At 35.3% G+C, this 22,577-nt stretch overlaps 1 protein-coding gene across 6 annotated transcripts; it reads right to left on the reverse strand.

Annotated features, from left to right (window-relative positions):
- Positions 1-230: 230 nt before the first annotated feature.
- LOC128080587 (plasma kallikrein-like) lies at positions 231-20,268 on the reverse strand. 6 transcript variants are annotated; one of them, XM_052682960.1, is made up of 15 exons: positions 20,125-20,267; positions 19,671-19,729; positions 17,619-17,781; positions 16,882-16,988; positions 15,629-15,788; positions 14,984-15,093; positions 11,831-11,990; positions 10,893-11,002; positions 10,645-10,804; positions 10,446-10,561; positions 9,908-10,082; positions 7,865-8,040; positions 7,471-7,566; positions 5,558-5,697; positions 231-2,422 (listed from the first exon to the last, which is right to left on the reverse strand). In XM_052682960.1, exons 1-15 carry the CDS (start codon positions 20,130-20,132, stop codon positions 2,411-2,413), a joined length of 1,752 nt encoding a protein of 583 aa, XP_052538920.1. In that variant the 5' UTR covers positions 20,133-20,267; the 3' UTR covers positions 231-2,410. The 6 variants fall into 6 exon arrangements, 5 of the variants coding, with proteins under 5 accessions (XP_052538920.1, XP_052538918.1, XP_052538919.1 ...); XM_052682958.1 differs by lacking the exon at positions 231-2,422 and adding an exon at positions 2,888-3,952; XM_052682959.1 differs by lacking the exon at positions 231-2,422 and adding an exon at positions 2,888-3,995.
- Between the last annotated feature and the right edge of the window lie 2,309 nt (positions 20,269-22,577).

A 22,577-nucleotide genomic window follows, 5' to 3' on the forward strand; every position in this document is an offset into this window, starting at 1 on the left:
AGGTAGGGATTTGTTTCCTCTGCTGTTGTCTTAACCTTACCTTTGTCACATGGAAAAGTGTAGCTAAACATACTTACCAGTGATGAACTCTCTGAAATCTACAAAAACAGATGCTAATTTAATTATTTATGATTATTTCTCAGCTATGCACATAAGGTTAAACAATCTTTTCTCAGATCTATTGAATATACACTTTCTCAGATAAAAGTTATACTAAAACAAGTTCCTTTTTCACGATGGCTATTGAATGCAAGGCAAATTAGAGCAAAAGTGCCATCTAGTGACTAATCTCTTGAAATTCGAGATATTTTAGTATTCATGAAAGTATTTCTCCTTTTCCTGAAATATTAGCTGGTCATGCTGTGGGCATTAAAGAAATCAGAGGCTTGTTGAAAGCCATCCTAATATTTCTGTAGACATATAGAAAAACTTCACTGTAGAGAAGTATACATCCTTTTTCTTTATTCAATTTCTTTTTCATGTTTATAGCTATGTCAGTTGCTCCCATCACCTTATTTTGCCCATCTTAAAGTTTTGGATTCCCTGAAATCCAAAGTTTTGGCATATGTGGGTTCATACAATATGCCCAGTATGCAGAATTTATCAACTGTTCACCAGAGTTCTAAGGACAAGATAGTTCAGAAAAGTAGCTGCATTCAGTGACTGCCCACAGATTTATGTCTTCAAGGCACCTGTCAAAGCAGTCAGGTCCCAGAAAGTCCAGAAGAGAGGAACAGCCCTCAAGTTGACACATCTTTGCCTTTCTCCTTCTGTTTCTTCTCAACCCCCTCATAGTATTCCACTGTTCTCCTCTCTCCTACCCACATGATGCAAAATAGCTCTTTCACATCTCCACTGCACAACTTCACTAAAAAAAACACCTCTTATAAAATTCAATAAACCTTGGCAACTATAACATATCTTTAAATAACTCTAATAAACCTATAGATATCTATAACACATTTTTCAATACAAAGACTGCAGGAAAAGCAATTAATTTACTGCTCCCAAAAATGCTTGCCTAGAAATATGTAAAAATTCACATCTGCTATTATTGGTACCTTTTATACAAGGTGGAAATTTATATTATTATGTTACAATGCAGATATTTCACAAATTATATGAGTTAATAATAATTTTCAAAAAGAAACCTTCATACATACTGGAAATTAGACTGGGAATAAGTATCCACATGTTAATTTTACAGTTCTTCTACTGGAAGGATTGTCAGTGTGAATGAATTTCATTCTATCCAGATCCTTCCTTGCTTTTCAAGGTCTGCAATGCAGCTTTCATCATGTCAGAACAATTCTTTTTCACAAAATAAATAAATCTTATACTAAAAAGCTTATAACAAATGATTCCCTTCCCTCCCTCTCTAAAAGCATGAATTTTGTACATTTTATACCATAAGAATTTTGGATTCCTCCAAGATCACCCAGTCCAACCATCCACCTACCACCAATATTTCTCTACTAAAGCATGCCCCTTAGTATCACATCTAAATGTCTCTTGAACGTCTTCAAGAATAAGACAATGTATTTCAGACTCAGTCATAAGGCAGAGCATCAGCTGTGAAGGAAAACACATTGCAACATCAATTTAATGGAAAACTGGTTTTGTTTAGTTTACAGTCTTATTAAAATGACTACAAACTGAAGAGTCCACTGAAGCAACTCCACAGCCTCCTTTACTTTACAATGAACAAACTGCCCTCCAGAATATCGTTGTGTGTATGAAGTGTCTCCTCTGTGCCTGAACAAGACTGTAAATTTCTCAGAACAGGGACCTTATTTGAATAAAGCCTCAGGGCAGACTAATGCCAACATTCCTCCAAAAGATTTCTGCTGATCTGGTATAAGCGAGATGATGTGCTTCATTGATTTTCAGTAGAAATAAAGTAGAATACAAAACAGAATATAAAACACCGCCAGAGACACTTGCCATTAATCAAAATAACAACTAAAGCACTGAAGTTTATGTTCTGTGATAGCACAAGAAGGGGAAGATTTGAAGTATAAGGCCAGATTTTTCTTTAATGAGACTAAAACAAGTTTTAAGATGTTGCTTTTTTTTCCTAGTTATTTTTCCCAAATAAGGGAGAGGAAAAGGAAGGAGAAAAAGAGGCCATAGACTACCTCTCTTTTACTGTAAGCTACCTGCTGATAACAGAAAGATTAAGCAGGATCACACTTATTAACACAGATTCTGATTATATTATTATCATAAGAAAGCATTAGAGGTTCTCATTTCGGCGCTGATATTTCTTTAGCAAGTATGAATTTAGCTCAAGGATTGGCAGATGAATATTGCAGATGGTCTACTGCTGGCACTTTATTTGAGAATTTTAGTCTCTGTTTTCACAGTGACATGTTTCCTTTGTTTCTTCAGCAGCTCTTCTCCAGAGTCTTCATTCATTCCCCTTGAGAATAGAACTACACTTTAATGCCAGAAATATTTCTCCTTCTTGTGTTGCATTTGTGCTTTCTATTTTTTCCTGTCCACTCTCAGCCTCTTTTTTAAGTCCACGAGTTTTTGACAGCACGTCAGAGGATTGCTGATATTTTAAACCAGGTTTGGATTAATCAGAGCATGAAGATAACTTCAATTTTATCTCGCATTTTACACCTGCATTTTGTTGTTTTAATGTGTGTCTCCCACCTTTGCCTTTTGGGCCTCTGAACAGCTGCAGCCAGCACAAAGGTTCTCAAAGCAGGGATCTAGAACACCAAGAGAGCTCACTCATGACAGGGGCTCTTAGTAGGGTTAAGAATTTGTGCAGTTGTTCGTAACCTTGTAGTTGTGGAATTTCATTTTTCCTTGGTGATAGTTGCAAATAATGCTTTAAAAAAATAAATGTTGAACTCATTTATGGTAGCTTGTTGAGTATTTTTCCATAAATTTGACATATTTTATTTAATTACTGCATTTACTCCTAAGGACACTGCCAGTATAGACCTCAACAACACACTCAGTGTGGCTGTGAGGCAATCATAAGCAGAATTCTGGAACATATTTTCAGCAATTAAGGCAATGTAGAGTATTAGGAAACAAGTTTAGCAAAGACAAAAGCAAAAGAAAAATGTGTGTTCCCTTCTGATCCAGAAATACTTCTGGAAAACTTCTTACTACTTTGACTGCTGCTTCTTACATTAGTATTTTTTTTGGCTACAAAACATTTGTGTTAACTGACAGTAACAAGTAGATGAGTAGAAAGAACAAAAGAAAAAAAAGAGAAAATCAAAAAGGGAAAAGTTATTATCAAGGTAAAAATCAAGAATATTATTCTGTAGCTGAGACAGTTTATTTAATCAAGAGGATTATAATGTCAGTTGTAGTCTGTCATCAATGAGCTTTTGGACTAGATGCCAGATTTTCCTGGCCTTTTAATACTTTCTCTTAATCACTGTTAATGTCAGTTACATGTACAGAAGATGAGGATGTCCTGTCATCACTGAAGTAAGCAAAAAATCCCCAATCTCCTTAAACACGTCTCATAGAATATTTTATGCTGGAGATGAAAGAAGAAGTCAATGGCTCAGATGTATAATATTTTCTGACAAATCAGTGATCAGAAAGTCTGAAAGTTTGCTACTGATTTTAATTCATTCATTGTAAAGTTCATTCATTTTTTCTTTTCTACTTCTTTAATCAAGTCTTTTATGCTTCGACTAACAGGTAACACCATTTTAAAACTTTATTTTTTTTATTTTTTATTTTTACATTAAACATCTTCCTGTTGCTCCCAAGGTTGTTTCTCTACAACAACATTATGAGTCATTAAGTTATGTTCACGTTACGTAGTTTTTTCCAAAATCCAGTCTGAAAATTCAACAACTTTTGTGTAGACTCCTGGCTGCCGGGGCCGAGCGCAGCCTTCACCCCAACTGGTGATGCCCACCAGATACCACACTTCCTCGTGCCTGCACGACAGTGGTCCTCCAGAATCTCCCTGTGTCACAGGACAGAAAGACTTCACAAGGAACAGAATTTCTCTCTCAAAGAAAGCCATGATAAAATCAGCATCATCCAGTGTCAACAACACAATAACTGCATAGAGTTCAATTACTCTCACTTAAAGTTGCTTTTCACAGTATCAAAGAAGCTTTTCTGTTTATCTGGTAGAATGGTGTCTAAATACTTTCCAGTCATTGCAAGTAAGTTCAATTACAGTTCAATGTTACTGGTTTTTTTTGTTGTTGTTGCTCAGTTGACTTTTTTTATTTATCTATATTTGCCAGTTTAACCCTCAGTGAGGATTAAACATGTACATAACATGTACAGGTAAGAAAACTAGTAAATTTGCCAGTGTCTTTGTTTGGATATGCAAACCTCAGCTTTATGCATGCATTATCCTGTTTGACTGACCATCTTCCCTGGGATAAAACACATGTCTGTTTTCTTTTCATATTCCTAATTGATCTTTCTGAACATAAAGTTCTTTAATATAGCTGTTATGAGCTGCTGAGACAACAGTGTGTCATTGTTATGTAACATCATCACCATGTTCTGATGCTGTTTCATACAAACAAAACTTAACTAGTATTGAGGAAAAAATTACTTCCCAGCTCCAAGAATTTTTATTTGTGCACTGTTATTATGATCACTCAGCAGTGATCATAATAACAGTACATTAATAGAGAACATATCTTAAATGCTTAAAATGTATACTATATTTGGCAGAGAATTTAATCTTATTAACGTGACTATTTTTGTCTATTATAATTGACTTAAAATATTTAACAGTAAGTGCATGAGTTTACACTCAAGCAGAGAACTTGGCTCACTGACCTCATGCTGTTGTGACATTTCCAATTCTAATAATGAACAGACCAGTCTGCTCATGTTGTCTATAGCTTTCCATATTTCATTTCTAACACTATCCACTCTGGATGCTTGTGGATAGTGGATGATTCAAAATAAGCTTTTACATACTATATTTCATATCAAGAAATAAAAACATGAGAGAGGAAATGTGTGTTCCTGGAGAAATGTCTATAATATCTGAGATATTATAGTCGCTCTCTCTGGTTTTCCACTACTACAGAGGAATATTGATCTGCTCCCTAAACATATGACAGTTGGAACTTGTACTTTATGATCTCCTTACATGCTCTTCACATTTTTGTTTTTTAAGGGAAAGTTGTATAATTCTCAGCAAACCAATGAATTTTGCCTCTTAACTTGAAACTCACAGAGGGAAGTTGACTTCGTCCCCTTAATAGGAGAGTGCAGAGATGTAAATGTATGCTTGCCTGCCTCTCTCGCTCTTTCTATTTCTGTGTGTGTGTGTCTCTCTCTCTCCCCACTTGGAGATTCTTTATTTGTAAACACAATAGAATATGGAAAGTCTATCCCAAAGGATTTTGATGTCGCATAATAGGTGCTATACATACATGTTGACTGTCAGTGCTTTCAGCAAGCAAAAGTAACATATTAAAAAACAGTTCTATTTATAAATATATGCTTGTTATGAAAATTAAGCATTTATGTTATTCAGTTATACATTCAAACAAATTATTGAAATATATGGCAATATATGACATCTTTCTGTTACCTTACAGGCATCCTTTCCACCTTCATCATAGCCAGCACAGATCTCTTTGTCATCGATTCTGCGCTTCCGGTATCTTGCCTGGCATTCCTCTTTTGACATTAGTGGAACAGTAACTTTCTGAAGAATATCTTCTACACGACCTATGTAATACATATTATGATCAGACAGATGTTCAGCTCTAGCAAAGTATAAGCTAAAACTATACTCTAAAAGTCCCCATTCGGTGATACTAAAAAGTCAGAGTTCATTGCTTTTAGTGTGCAGTTAAACAGCCATGACATTTGTTTTCATTTTTTAAACAGTGTTGCTTGTCTGGGTTTTTTAGAATGTTGTGAAAACACAGTATGACTTATGACCAAGAATGTTTCAAAACTCCCCAGTGATTTGCTGTGGGCATTGAGTCTTGGAGCCTGTATTCCCATGAAGAGCGTTGCTTTGTTTTACTGATAATTGTTTCTTAGTAATGTGTTGCAATACAATTGAAGCAATACAATTTCCAGATGTGTGCTGCCCAATACCCCAGTTGTCTACAGGGTAGTGAAAATTTCATGTAAAGTAAATAAAAGTAGTAGAGAGCAGTCTTTTCTGACAAATGAATAGAAGAAATTAGAATTCTGTTAGATTTCGCATTAATCTCTAACTCTCAAATGGGGAAGTGTGCAGAGAAGGAAACTCTAAACAGATTCATCTATATATGCAATGTAATAGAGTTTAATAATTAACAGTTAGTTGGCCAACTTCTGGGTAAGATCAGAGTTCAAATCACACCTACTATTAAAACACAAAGGTCATTGATACTTATCATAAACAACCTTTAGAATCATGAAAGCAATATGCATTGATCTCCGATTTCTGAAGTGAAGTCATATGAACAAAATAACATATTTAAAAAAACAAGTTATGTGCAGACTGCAATTCAAGATCCAACTGTACAGCAATTAGTCTATTATCTGTATCTGTAACATATCATTACATAACTCAAAGTATATTTGGGATGGTACATGGTGATGTTTAACTAGGCAACTTGCATTCATCTACCTGGAGCAAGAAAGCAGGAAAGAATGTAGAGAATCCATCTATAGGAATGATTATATTCATGCCCATTGACTCTGATGAATTCAACATTGTCTCCCACAGTATTCTCCTAAGAAGCTGGCAGCCTGTGGCTTGGGCAGATAAGCTCTTTGCTAGGTAAAGAACTGGCTGGATTACCAGGCCCAGAAAGTGGTGATGAATGGAGATGAATCCAGCTGGTGACCAGTCATGCCTGGTGGTCCCCAGGGGTCAGTACTTGGACCTGTCCTGTTTGTTATCTTTAATGATGATTGGGATGAGGGGAATGAGTGCACCCATAGTAAGTTTGCAGAAGACATCAAATTGAGAGGAAGTTCTGTTGTGTCTTGGGGTAGGAAGGTCCTACAAAGCAATCTGGACAATCTGGATAGCTGGGCAGAGGCCAATGGATTGAAGATCAAGATAAGTGCCAGTTCCTGAACTTTGGTCATAAAAACCCCAGACCACACTAGAGGCTTGGGTCAGAATGGCTAAAAGAGAGTGTGAAAGAAACAGACCTGATGGTATTATTCAACGCTCAGCTGAACATCAGCCAGCAGTATGCTCAGATGACCAAGAAAGCTAATGACATCCTGGCTTATATCTTGATGATAGGTGGAAGGTTGGACTGGATGATCCTGAAGGTTGGACTAGATTGATCCTTTTCAAACCTCGGTGGTTCTATGATTCTATTACTGCTTTGAATTCATATAAATAACGATATGAGCAAATGCACATTCTTTGCATAGTCTGTAAACACCATTCCTGGTTAAGAGTTAAGAAGGCATTTGAGGATATTTTCTTTTAACACAATGCATTTTACAAATACAAGAAGTCACAGTTTAAATATTTATCTGTACCTCTTTCCTTCCTGTAACCCCATCCAATTACCCAGCAGTCAGTATAGAGCATACTAGCCTCTTCTTTTGATGGCAGGCAAATAGGAAGTTGAAGATCTAAAATATGATTAAAAATATTAGTTTGGCCAGTAGGAAGAAATAAAATATTAAGGTTTTTTGGGCACCTACATAATACCTGATATCCTCCATGTTATTCTTTGTACATTTTACTAGATACTGCCCTTGTCACATAAATAAAAGCCCCAAATTATCTTTAAAAAGCCGACAAAATGAGATTTTCCTTAAAACCAAGTGATTACAGATTAAAAGATGACAACCCAAGTTTCACGAACTGTCATGCAAAAAAACAGCCTTTATCATTCTGAAAAATTTCCTCCCGAGATAGAATACATACCAGTAAAATTCATAGCCTTATCAAGTTTCAATAAAGCAATGTCATATCCAGTCTGCGCAGAGTTATACTGAGGATGAATAATAATCTCTTCCACTCTGAAGAAAGGTGTATCTTCATTTATTTCTGATTGTTTTAAAACACCAGCATAAACACGCCAAATGTTGGGGTTCTGAACACTGAGGGAAAAAGACAGAGATTTGCACTGTTTTAGTTTGGTGCAAGTGCCAGCACCCTCTGAGTGTACAGTGAACAGCACTGAGGTTACTCTTCCCAGTCGTATTTTCACATTCTCAAACCTAAAAACAGATTTCTCTTATCCATTCCTCCCACTTTTCATTTATTTTCTTCCTCTTTTTATCTATATTTTCAGCACCACACCAGTCTTTCCTCTCCCTTACAGTCAGACTCTTGTTCTGACCCTTTTTAACCCAATTTCCCCTTCTGCCTTTTTTCATTTTCTGTTTCACTCTGCTCTTACTATTTTTATCTTCAAGAGTCTAACACAAATCCTGAGGAAGTAAAAGAGATTCTTTCCATTCTCATTCCAGTACAACATCTGTAGTAACCAAAACAGAGGTGGAAAAACAAACTCAAGTAGAATTAGAAGACACCAAAATAAAAGAAAATAGAAAATACAATACCTCAGACCAATATAAAACATTCCACTTAATATTTATAATTTTAACTTTTCTTTGAGTCCATTTAAGGGTTATTTCATTGTGGTGCTCTACTATTAGGGCAACCTAAAATTTTTGATACATACATCAAAGAAGCTGCAAAACCTACCTTCAATATTTAAAAAATTGTTTTGAACATTTTGTGTGTATATTTGTAAATATCAGTTGACCTTAGTCATTTCTAATGAACACAGTCTACACTTTTTTACTCTTTAGACAAGTCCTCCTTTTGTCCTTTAAAATGCTGGTAACTCTACAATACTGGATTGAAGGTAGAGAATGATATTCCCTATAATGGATTTTTCTGAGTCTTAAGTGGGGTTTATCCGCTTTTATAAGGTTTGTCAACTGGCTTTGACAATATTTCATTAAGCTGAAACAATAAGGGATAATGTACAAAAATGCTTGCATAAAAGCTTCTGATTTTAGCCTCGATAATTTTTTATTCTTTAAAGCATTTTATACTACCTGTGCCATTCTGACATTACACTGACTCAACCAACAGCCTTACAATTTTCAGTCTGTAAATGTCAGGCCTACCTGCTTTACAGGGTATGATCATCTAGCGAGGATGTAAATCATGTGCAAGATCCTTAAAACAGCTCTTCACAACACACATGATTTCACAACTTAAATGTGATAGCAATTTTGTGGTCATTAACAGTACCTACTATATATCCATGTGATATATAGTCCATTTCCATGTATACATCCATGCAAATTAGCAAAGCTTTGAGTACTCGGAAGTCTAGATATTATTTCCAGGGCTGAAATCTGTATCAAAACAGTGTGTTAATTGGGTAGTTGATAGCATTAGAAAATAAAGAATATTAAATGAAAACCAGTCCTATTAGGATTTGATTGTTACAGAGAAAGGTAGTGCACATTCAAGAGTCAGTCTAATTGGACCCCTTAGAGATTTACCTTGTGTCCAGGCCTTTGCCGAACACCCTGTCAGATTGGTACCATTCCTTAAGTACCACAGAGGAATCTCTGATGTATTCCATTTCATATTTTTTGAATGACTAACTTAACAACAGATTTTCCTTGATAATATGATATCACAGTAAGAAAAAGTTCATGTTGCATGAGAAAGTTTACACTCTTGTAGGTACCTATCATCTACTTTAGATGCGTTAAATAATCAGTAGCACAGCACTATGCTACAAAGGGCAAAGTGTGGAGGGCCAATTACATCAAGAGTATGAACAGACAACCTTAAAATTTCACCTTCTGATTATATCAAAATAGTTGATTCTGTTCTAGCTATTTTAATCACACAGACTTATCTTTCTGAAAGGTGAACCTCAACTAGTTGCAGATCTTGGATGCAATTTTTACGTGTAAATTTACATTTAGGACTCACCTCACAAAACAGTGGGCAGCTGTAAGGATCCACTGGTTACTTATGATAGAGCCCCCACAGAGGTGTCTCCGGCGAGATAGCTTCACGTGTAAGCTTACTTGCCATGGCCATTCACCAGGGGAAGAATCCGTCCCTCCAATTATCCTAATATTTCTTGAAGAATGCTGCATACATACTACAGAAATAATTGAAAACTGCTAAGCAGATAATTTTCATTTGACCATGAAAAAAAGATGTAACTACTGCTACCCTGCAAATAGGAACAAAGAACATCAGACATTCTAATCCGTTTATGACTTTTTTTTTTTTTTAACAATAAAATCCAGTTTAAAAAAGTTTACAGGTACTGTCTGTTATGCAGGCTGTGCAGAGTTCACTTTTTTAGAATACTCTTTATCTTCATGATCTGCCTCTGCCTAATTTCTATGCAAGCAATATTCAGAAGAGAAAAAAAATAGAAAAAGAGAAAAACAAAGGGCTTAGGTTTCCCGTACCAAAACATGCCTAAAAATCTCTTTAAAAGGAAAATTTTACTTACCAGTACTGGCCTTTTTTTTACACAGTCTTAGTGAGTATCCAGAGATTCTTCCTGGCCCATGTTGTATTTCCACTGGAGATCCATTTGAGGACATTCTTAAATGACACTCACACTTTCTGACAATAAATAAATACAAAGATCCAGTTTATACTTCTTATACAGAACACGCACACTAGATGCCATCCATAAAAATTCTCACCTTTCCTCATTGCATGACTCTTGGAGGGGAAAGTAGGTAAAAAATTGGCAGCGGATCATGTCTGTGCAAACCTGCTGACAAGCTCTGGGTCCTTTAGTATAAGTGACATTGAGTTCATCTCCCACAAAATTCATATGCACATAAGTGCGAGAATTGCAGGCTGTAAGAATGAGTGTGTTCCAAGCATCAGTAGGTCTATTCATTTCATTAATTCAAGAGTCGTATTTTTATTGTAACTTATTGTTTACCAGGAAAGTATCTTCTGCAATTTAGGAGACCAAAACCTGAAATAGCATTTTCTCGTAATGTAAGTGCCTCTGGTATTCCACTTGTTGATGTTTTCAGGAGGCAAAGATTTCTATAATAAAAAACAAAAAACAGCCATTTGTTCTTTGAGTTTGTTCTTACATTCTAACATTTATGTTTCAGGTAAGGGAAAGTCCAAAATTTTATCTATAAAAGTATTCCATATGAAAATGTGTTCACTAAGTTAATTGAGAAGGATTTTGTAGTTATGTGAAATGCCATACGGATGTACTACTGAAAATTGTATGGTATTTATACACACAGGGAAGAGATAACTTTAGATTATATATGCCATCTCAGTTTTACTTCAATTTCATTGAAGCATTATTCTTCATTCCACCTCTGTTTTCAGGGGACTGTAACTTTTTGACTCTTCACTGCCAAACATGAAAGAAAGAAGTTCGATCTTTAAAAATAAACACTTTCAAACCTGTTAACTTGATTCAAAAGCTTTTAAGTAAGTACCCTAATTCTGCGAGGAAACCAGACATATTAACAATTTCATAAAATTCGGCTCTAAGTTATCAAAACAACCTGAAGGTTGTCTCCTTACTGAACATATATATTTTTTCAGATTAATACTAAATATGCAGCTGAAGTACAAGATCCCTGCTCATACCATAGGATAAGTGAAATTATAAATGTACAGATGCAACACATTAAAAATTGTTAAAAAAAAAAAAAAAAAAAAAGCTGTTTTGCAGAAAATAAACCTTTAACAATGATTTCCAAGAATATAATAAAATGGTGATTAAAAAGGCTGAGATTGTGGGGTTGTTTCTGTTTGGCTGTTTTTTTTTTTTTTTTGTTTTTGTTTTTTTGTTTGTTTGTTTTGTTTTTAATAAATATCTTTCAGAGAGTTAAAAGTCGTCAAATTCACCTTTGGGATTCTATTCGCCATTCCTTGGTGAAGAATGTAAAGAACAAGCAGTTTGGAAAATAAGTACAAATAGTTTGGCAGACGAATGTGTCAGGAGTGAAAAAACTTGTAACATTAATTCCTGAAAATTCTTCATGTTCAAAAATGTCCATTTGACAATCTGTATAAAACAAGAAAAGAATATCAAAATTCCAAAGCTTCTATCTTATACCAGAGAGTTAAGGTTTACAGATTATACATTCCCATAATTTACATTTTCTCTTCTTTTTGCCTGATAAACTGGAAAGACATCATCTCATTTTAACCAGAAACTATTTCTTGAAAACATTTTTGAAGTATGTAAACTCATAGAGAGATAGAGCAGGGGAGAATTGCAAATTACATGCTAGAATACAAATCTGCTGATCTAATATGGAGGGAGATCTAAATTAGGAACAGAAATCAAAATATACATTCATAATTAGAAATAAAACTTATTAATATTGTCAAGGCCTAAAATTATTAAAACTTGTATACCTAAGAGGATAATAGGAAGACTAGGAGAAAAATACCAGATTATTTTCTTAATTTTATTTATCTAAATATTATTTCAAAAAGTAGGCAGAGTAAGTGAGAGTAACATGCAGTCTTCCCTATAACAGGATCAAAAATAACAGAAGGTTGGCAGGGTAATTCCCATAACCAGACTATGGATATGGAAGTCACAGGAAATACCAACACAGAAATTTTAACAGAAATGAGTGTGTTGCCCTCTTTGATGATACACTTGAATTCCTAGTTAAAATACTTATACAACAATAAAAAGGAGGAAAAAATGCAGCACTACTCTTAGAATTATGAAACCATAGGACTGGACTTGGTGGAAGCAGATAACCTCTACAGCTGAGAAAGGACAGTAGCTGAGCTGACACCACCCAGTTAGCTACAGAAACAAACTGGGAGCATCTTATTACAAAAGAGGGAAAAAAAAAAAAATGGAGAAGCAAATCTTAATGTGACTTCTGTTAGTACAATGTGATTTAAAAATTAAAAAATAAAACCATAAACATGAAAAGACCACAATAGAGGTCATTTATTACACAATGGGAAGAGCAAAGAGAAGATCAGAAAATAAAGGTCAATTAATTCTGACAATTATTAGGCAAGATCTCATGTTAAGGGCTAAATAGAGTTCAGGAGAACAAATACCATTTTCAGGAAATGATATTTAAATCAGAAATGTGAATCTGCAAGTATATGGATACTAATAATGATTTCAGTGATCACCAGTTCAATATTCAGTGACCTCAAGAAAGGAACTTTGCAAAAGGCAAAATGTATGACAAATTGCTATGGACAAGTAAGAGCAGGAGTGCATAAGAACAAAAGCAGAAGGGCGAAGACAGAAAATGGAAGGGCAAGTAGCAAGAACCATTCTCAAAACACAAGTATGTATTTAGTGTCAGTGAATTAGGATTAGAAAAGGAGCCTGGGTTCTGCTCAGGGGAGAAGTTAATGACAGTGGACACAAGAAAGGCTACAGAACTACCTTTTTTAACATCTCATTTTCATGAAAACAAACTGCAATTAGATGGTCAACATTAGTGAGCAGAAGGAAGACAACAAGGAACAGAAAATAGAGAAATTTCGTAAAACTGATGAATTTGGTGTTCTTAGATTGAAGGAATCTAAGTTTCTTGGTAGCTTTGCTTTTGATATGTACAGAGTATTGCTGTGATTCCAAAGGCTTTGAAAGGGAAGCCTAGTATCCATTTTTAAAATGATGAAGCTGGCCCATGAATAATGTAGGATTAATCAGTCTAAGTCAGAAATAAACAAGATATTCAATATTCAAGTAAACACATTTCAGGCATTTGGAACACAATAAGGCAGAAGATAACACTGAGATTTTTCTAATTTATTACACATCCCTCTGTCTGAACAAATGATCTCATTACCTGATAGCATTGTCTAGGATTTTATAGTCTCATGATTTATGATTTATTCTTTCTCTCTCTCTCCCTTTCTCTCTCTAAATCCTTCCCTATCTTGCAACAAACACACACACACACACACACACACACACACAAAAAAAAAAAAAAAAAAAAAAAAGAAAAGAAACAAGACTGAATTTCACATGCATTCAGAAATTTTTACTTTATTTGTCATGGATCATTAATTTCATGTCACCACATGCCTTTGATAAATTCTCCTATGGTCTTCGATTTAACTTTATAAAATTTGAATATCATATTGTTTGTGCTTATGCTACAGTCCCCTGATTCTTCTCAAAGTCTGTCAATAGGATGCTCCTGGCTACTGTGATTTTTCTTCAAACAATAAATACATGTCTTACTGGCTTATCTAATGAAGCAGTTTGGAAAAAAATCTTTTCCCAGTTCTTTCTCAGAGAGCAAGGGAGAAGGAGAGAGAAAAAACAGATTTTCTTCTCTTTACAAAGATTTTTCTTCCTTTTTTCTTCCTCACTATTCATTTTTCTTTAAATGTCTTCATTGTAAGGATCTGAATCAACCACTTTTTCAATATTTTGCAACGATTATTCATCTTGTGAGACTAGAAGAGTCTCAATAAAACTGAATTTTCATTGAATAATTAAAAATAAGATACAATGCACAGAGCTTGATCATGAACTCTGGAGAGTTTTTCCTGAGTAATGGTTACAAGAATGAACACAAACATTGCTTTTATCAAAAACACCAACACACAGAATTTGTACCTTCATATTAGTCAGTTGTATCACAAAGCTGCACATCCTCATTAAAAACCTCTTGAAGTATATCTGGTATACTAACAGAATTTAGAAAGATTTATATTTCTCTTGTCCTTTGACTTAGATGGGATTCTGTGTGTCTTTTTTTTTTTTTTTTTTTTTTTTTGTATCTATGATGCAAAGATAAAATGCTAAGAGTCATCAGGCTAATCTTATGAAAGAATTCTTCACATCATCAAAGGAAACAAAACCTTTTGTAAGACAGAATAATAGAGTGGAAAAAAGTCTGTTTTGTGCCTGAGAGTACTAACTATACTTCAAAGAATAAATTTATATTATAATTATTTTATGTCACAAAACATTTATGCATGTCAGAGAGACTGCATCTCATCGTCCATAATACTTGAACCTAAACTGAATCAACAGAGATTGTAAGCAGTTACCTAATTCAGAAAGCTGACATGGCTTTAAGGAGAATCCAGACACAACCTCATCAAGCACCCTTATGCTGGTTGGAGTTCCTAAACTGGTATGTTTCAAGAAGCATTTTTCACTGAGTGATAAAGAATAAAGAAAGTAGTAAGACAATAGGTTATCTTCCTTGGTCTACATTATTCTTCTGTTTCCATGAGTCCTACCATAATGCCTGCTTTGCTCATAGGCCAGAGCAATATCCAGCCTCCAGAAAAATCTTCAAATAAGGAATGGATGCAACTGAATAACATTTTTGTAAAATCAAGCAAGCTGACAGCTCAAAAATAGTCCAAGTACAAATGAAAGAATTCCCCTGACTGCATTAATGATGCCATTTTCAGAGCAATAATCAGAGTAAGATTTTACAAAGCAATATCATTGCACAATTGCCAGTACAATTTGCATTTCAATATCTCCAGAACATTTAAATTGTTTTCAATTTTCCTTACTGTAAACTTGAATAAACATTGCAAGGATTACTAGTCAAATTAAAACTCATTTCCTTGAATAAATTCTTTCACCTCTGACTGGTCTGAGATTTAGTGTACAGGCATCTAAGTGTAAAGCACAGGGATCTAAGTACATCTAAGTACAGGGATCAAATGCATATTTACCGAAAGCTTGCATCATGGAATGTTCCTCGGGCATATGTAAAAAAATGGCAGTGCTTGTCATTGGTGCATCTTTTTTGGCACTGTTGATAGCTGTCAGCCATACTAATGTCATAATTTACTCCTTGCATATCCAATCCTAAGTGGACATCTGGACTGCAAGCTGTGAAAAAAAAAGGAATAGAAAAGGTCCAAAAATATTCTCATACTCTCTTTTCCCCCAGAACTTCCCAAACAATAGCAGTTTTTAAGACACAGCCATTATCCTGATGTGGGGTCACTTCCTGTGCTCACTTCGGTCACACTGTATTTTGCACATAGTTACTAAAAGTAAAATCAGAAGTATAGGCATAATATGTCAGAGAAAAAAACTAACAAGCTGTGACACAATCTTTATCCACACCAAGACCATGGTGAGGTTAATCATACAAAAATTCAGGATCAACACTAAAATGTATACTATTCTATTTCCAAATTTATACACCAGTTTAAAATACCAAATCTCACCTTTTAAGCTATAGCCATCTCCCATTTGAAACAGAAGATTCAATTTATACTCCACAGAGGGAGGACTATGAACATGGAGTTTGAAATACTTTCCCTACAAAGGATGAAGGTTTTGGGCAGTGGGGTCTCTTCACAGAACACATGAGTCAGCCAAACATTGGTGGGGATTTTAAACACATATAAATAGATTTTTATTTTAGTGGCAATCACATGATTCTAAAGTAACTCTTATAAATTATCTAAAGAATATGAAAAATAACATCTCATTAAAACTTACTATTCTGGTCTAAATCTATGCAGAAATATAAATGTGAGAGAAAGCAGATAGAAAAGGGATTTCAAAAGACTTGAATGATTGGAACACATGTTCCAGTCAGAAGCAAACACAACGAATCTGTCAATAACTTCAGTTGAAAATTGGCATAAAAATCCACTTAACCCTTCAAATTCATCTTTGGAACTCAAGGTATCAGTTTAATGTCTCCCACCTTTGCCTCTAGCAAATGAAATCCTGAGAGCAGGGACTTGCCTTGACTGGGAAGCTTCACTGGAGGATAGTTGAGATTGAAGCATGAAATCAGCAAAGGATTTCTGTGCTACGTTTGAAAGAGATAGGGCAAAAGACATCTGGGCAAAGTCTCTGCTTGGCCACCTCCTGATTCAGTTTCTGTTTTCAAGATGCTGATTCTCTATCACATTTGCAATGTGTTAGAACACAGAATTCAAACATACAGATAACTGTACCTTACCACTAATTTTGATGTTGCATTGTTTTAAAGAATGTCCAGAAATAGCTCCTTCCATCTTCACTTTTGGTAGCATTTCAGTATCACTGTCTTTTAAGTAGCAGGAGAACCTATTTTAAAAAGGAGTGATTTACAGTTTTGCAGTATTACATAGTACTCCCTCATTGTTTCTCAAGTAAAACACAGGCTGTACATTATTCTTCAACGTGAAAATGAAAACAAGTTGAGTTTAAATAAAGACAAAGTTGGTACTAGTATGCTTGGTGATAGATGAGCATACATGGTGTGTGTGGGACCAATACAGTTTGGAGACAGAAACACAAAAGGCACAGAGAGAGAAGGCAGCCTTACCTCAGGCTATTGGAATTCCTAATCACTTAATAGAGAGAAAAATATGCTAAAGAGAGTGGATGGGATGACAGGCAAAAGAAGTGGCAAATGGAAACATGAAATTGGCTACTTAGTTTCTCAAAAATAAGTAAGTGCAATGGAGGAAGGAATGCACAGTTGGTGCTATTTCCTTGGAGGTGTTGGTAAGCAAGTATGAAAGATTAGATGTTGCCAAATTTAAAGTATATTTCAAAGTATAGTAAATATCCTTTTATGTCATCAGTTTTAAAGATACATGACATAGTCTTCCAAAGCATCCCTGTAACCTGCGCATGCCCAAGTTTTGTCAGAATATTACCAAGTTCCTAAAATTATCACAGCAAAAAGCCACAAGAATATGAACATTTTACCTCTGTGCAGGATCTTTAGTCCACGTCACCGGCAAATATGTGAAGAGCAGGCAGGTAGGATGGTAAGTACAAACTATTTGACAGTAATTGGCACTTGGTGTGAAAACCGTAATGAGGTCTCCTCCTTGGAAGTAAGTATTTTCATAGATCTGTGTCACACATTCTGATATGAAATGACAAAACGAGCGAATTATTGAAGATGCGGGTGTGGACAGTTCATTAGGAGAGGGTGAAGACATTGCCCCTTATTTACTGTGCTTTGGCAAGAGAAGAAAAGTAAGTGGGGTGAGTATCACAGTTCCTCTGAGCGTATCATCCCTGCTCTACAGTCTGGTAAAACAGAAACCCTCTGGTATCCCTCGCTCCATGCTCAAGGCTGTAAGAATACAACTTAAGTGGTGGCAGATGCCCTAAGGTATAGGAATAGGCCATAAAGTGAGGAACCTTCACAGCAGATCTCAGGAGCAGAAGAATTTTCAAAGGGAGACTGGTACAGGGAGCCATTAAGAGAAAAATCAAGAGAAGGTTGTAATATGGCAAAAAGAGTTAGAAAATATGTGAGGGTGGGTGTCCAATTGTTGTCCAATTGTTGAGGGATTCTCTCAGTCCAAATTCCTAGCTGGTGCCATGTGTGAAACAACTTCAGTGGTTCTCAGCATTTTATAAACTTCCTACCTTTCAAGTCATCTTGAACCCTGTCCAACTTGGTACATGACCCCCCCCAAAAATTATATATATATACATAGAGTGCGACAAGAGCAGTATCTCAGGAATTATCCAGAACCAAAATATGTTGGATTACCACCTTGTATCTGCAGGAATTTATTGTCAATCCCATGCAGAATTCTCTGTAATCAAATCTATTCACATTGCATGGCCTTGTCAGTGATATGAAGATATCTAATTGGCAACCACATCCCATCTTTCTAAACCATGGAATTATTCAGATTTCCACGTTAAAGCACAAGAGAACTGGCTTCACAGAGGAGCCCATACACTTCTTGTATTTGTCCCTCTCTGCTGGCAGAAAATACACTAATTTTTATTATTGGGTCTATAGAAGTTCTCCTTCTGAGCTAAAAGATGAAGAAGAAACATTCTATTTTTACAGACTGAGAAGAAATCCCACTGAAAAGATTTAATCTAACTTCCTAGTCCATCATTATGAAGATACCATACTGTATCAAAAGCTACCTAAGATTAAAACAAATGCAAAAATCAGATTGGGTTTTACAATTTTAAAATATTACAAGTGGATTTTATTAGTAAATACGCTTATAATCTATACTAAGAAATTCAGTGTCTCCTGCAAAAAGGTAAACTATATCAACAAAAAAATGACAAAATAAGGAACTATTGGGAATGTTTGTAAAATTTGCTAGGTTTTTTTTTTTTAAGTTAATATTTTATTAATATGAAATTTGAACTTGAAAAATATCTGGAGCCTCAGAAATTTTCTAAGATTTTAGTCTACTGAAATTTCTATCCAGGTAAAATATTTCTGAAATAATAGTACAATTGTCAAACAGATTTTGCTTTAAAAAAAGAACAACAAAATGCCTTAATTACCTCATTGTCCACTGAGAATGGTTAATACATTGCTAAACATAAACTCTGTTAGGCATTGGTTATGATCCTTTGGCAGAGGGAATTTCAGGGAAATGGAATGTGAGTTTTTGTAGCTGACTTCTGCTAGCCAAAGTAAACCATTAACACATACTGACATTGAAAAACACAGTCATTGCAGGCTTCAGCACCAAAAAAAGAACTATTAAAAACTTCCATCCCTAATAATAGGAATCAAAGAATTAATTAAAAACTTCCACCCACCTATGAGTTACCCAGACTTAACAGAGTGCAACCCCGCTCTCTTGGGACCAGGTTGCATGTACAAATGGAAGTGTCCCCCTTCCAAAATCATGCTGCTCTACCCACTTCACTCCGCATACAAATACATATTCAGGTCATTTTGAATATTACTCTTTTTAACTGCTCCTTCCTAGAAGACCTGTGTTAATCTATACCAGTCTTAGGAATTATATATTGACTTACCACTGTAAACTGAAGCAAGTAAGAAAATGAAATAAAAAGTCTGATAAATCCAAATCATCCTAAAAAAAAAAAAAGTGATAATAATAATAATTAAAAAAACCAACAATAAATTTATTAACACTTGGAGAATTTCTGCTCTGTTTCAGAGCAGCATATTTATTCTTGCTTAGACGGGAAAAATATTCCATTAGAATATCATCAATCTCAACTCTGTGCTGGTAGTTAAGTATGTGCTATTACCATCACAGCAAATAAATAGCTTACACAAACTACTTTCAGTGTACACTATACAAATTTCAAATATATCTTTTTTTTTTTTTTTAACATGCTATATTTAAGCTGAGAAAGAATCAAATAAATCAACCACACCACAGAATCCACAAAGACTAACATATACTTCCTTGTGTCCATGAAAATCTTCCTCAAAATATCAGTCGCAATAATTGTTACATACCTGAACATACAGCAAGTCTGTGTGAATGGATAAGGTTTAAGTTCCTCTTTAAAAAAAAAACAAAAAACAAAAAACAAAAAACCAACCCATATTGTTAACTGTTTGTGTTAAATATTACTGTGCCTGCAATGCTAACTTGTCTTTGATGTTTACTTTGAATGAGTGCTCATTCTGTCAATATTGTTACTGACCTTGGGCAGCATTTTCAGAGTGTATATAACCAGCACCACACTGAAATCAAAGCACAGAGTTTACACTATATAAGCATTTCCCTTCTGAAGACCTTGTAAAACCAAAGGTGACTCCTTGGTGCAGAACAGTCAGCCTCTGCTATTAGCATTAGAACCTACTTTTACTGTGGCTCTTTCTACACTGCTTATCTCTTTTGTTGTTAGGTGCTGCCCACAGATTCTTCAGTTTGCCAGAAAACAAAAAATAAATCCACAACTGTTTGCGTATTTCGTACATAAGAAACGTAAATGCAACAACCAGAAGTCAGACTTAGTTTATAGCTGACCTAAATCACTTATTTTATTTCCAGAATCTTTTAAATTTGAAATAAAAAGAAAATAAATTTTAATAAGAAAACTATACCAAATTTAAAAAAAAAATTCATTTCTAAGTAAAATTTCCAAAGGAAGAACTGTTTCCCTTTCTTCCTCTTTTTTCTCTTCTTTTAGACTGAATAAGTTAGCCACACAGATGTGCTCTGTGAAAAATGTGCCAAAATCACAACAGCCATAATACTTTTAAGCATGTTGATCATAGAATGATTTGGGTTTGGTTGGAAGGGACTTAGAGATCACCTTGTTATAACTCCCTTGCCATGGACAAGAACACCTTCCACTAGATTAAGTTGCTCAAATCCCCATCCAATCTGGTCTTGAACATATCCAGGGTGACTGAAATGACTTCCATGTGGTTGATATGCCAGTAAGGCCTCCAGGTCCTCCTTACAGAGGAAGAACTACCCTGAAGACATCTCATATTTTCCTGCGCATCAGCTTGCTTTGTCATCACATACTTGTAGAAGAGAGCTCAAACACTCTCAGTACAACTGCACTTGTATTTAGCTGCTCTCTTCTGGCTTGTGTGCCACAATGACAAGGGAGAGTGGTGCAAGGCTTTACTGCAAAACACCAAGATAACTTACTTCTGTAACATGAGGAGTTTATAATGCCTGTAGAACTCTGATGTTCTTCAGGTCAGATGAGACTTTCCAACATTTAAGACATAATTTTCACAATTCTGAATGTATCCAAATTTTTGTAAACAATTCACGTGTGTTCAATTAAAAATAACGTATTCAATTAAAATAATTATGCTTGATTCCTTTTTTGAGCATACTGAGGGAGGCATTAAACTTCATGGCCAAAAGTTTTTAAAACTTCTCTCCAAGGGCTTTTAATTTTCAACTGAAAAATTGTGCAGTGTTATTTCAGTTTTGGTTCATTTTCTGTTTAAAAATAAAAAAACAACAACAACATAAACACTTTTGGAAAATAGAGGCAAATAACTCAAATGGGCAGAAAAAGAGGGAAGAATCATGGTGAATTTCACCAAGTCTATGTGTCTCGTCGTACAGAATACAATTATATACATCTGTTGAAAATTTCTCTATTATTTTGTTCCTGTAATCTGTAGTTAATAAATTTGTCTCTGGAAAAGGAATCTTTTGGTAATAGTTGCTTGTTTCATAAGAAAATTAATGGGGGGAAGAGGTGAAACTGAAAAATAAGACAGTAATGCTATTCAAAGGGAATCACAACAAGCATGTTCACTTTGGAATAAAAAGACATTTTCTCTCAGCGGACCTCTTGTACCCACATGACCAACACTGTCTTGTTTACTCTGGTGAACTTTTACTCAGATTGACAGAGATGTACCTCTGTACAGAGAAAATGTGCTATGAACAACTTACTCCTGAATGAATTCATAGAATGGTTTGGGTTGGAAGGGATCTTTATGATCAGCTAGTTCCAATCCCCTGCTATAGGCTGCCACTAGATCAGGTTGCTCAAAAACCCATCCAGCCTGACTTTGAATGCTCTAGGGAGGGGTCATCCACAACTTTGCTAGGCAACCTGTTCAAGTGTCTCACCAAAATCACGGTAAAGAATTTCTTCCTAATATCTAGTTTAAATCTACCCTCTTTGTTTAAAACCATTTCCCCCTGTCCTGTCACTACTTGCCCTTTCAAAAGTCCATCCCCAGTTTTCATGTAGACTCCCTTCAGGTACTGGTAGGCTACTATAAGATCTCCATGGAGTCTTTTCTTCTCAAGGCTGAGGAGTCCCAGCTCTTTCAGCCTGTCCTCAGAGGGGAGGTTCTCCCTCCCTCTGATCATCACCACAGCCCTCCTCTGGACCTGCTCCAACAATTCAGTGTCCCGTTTGTGCTGGAGGCCCCAGAACTGGATGCAATACTCCAGGTGGAGTCTTATGAGAGTGGAG

Source organism: Tympanuchus pallidicinctus, unplaced genomic scaffold, assembly GCF_026119805.1.
Source record: "Tympanuchus pallidicinctus isolate F22 unplaced genomic scaffold, pur_lepc_1.0 scaffold2, whole genome shotgun sequence".
NCBI lineage: Eukaryota > Metazoa > Chordata > Aves > Galliformes > Phasianidae > Tympanuchus > Tympanuchus pallidicinctus.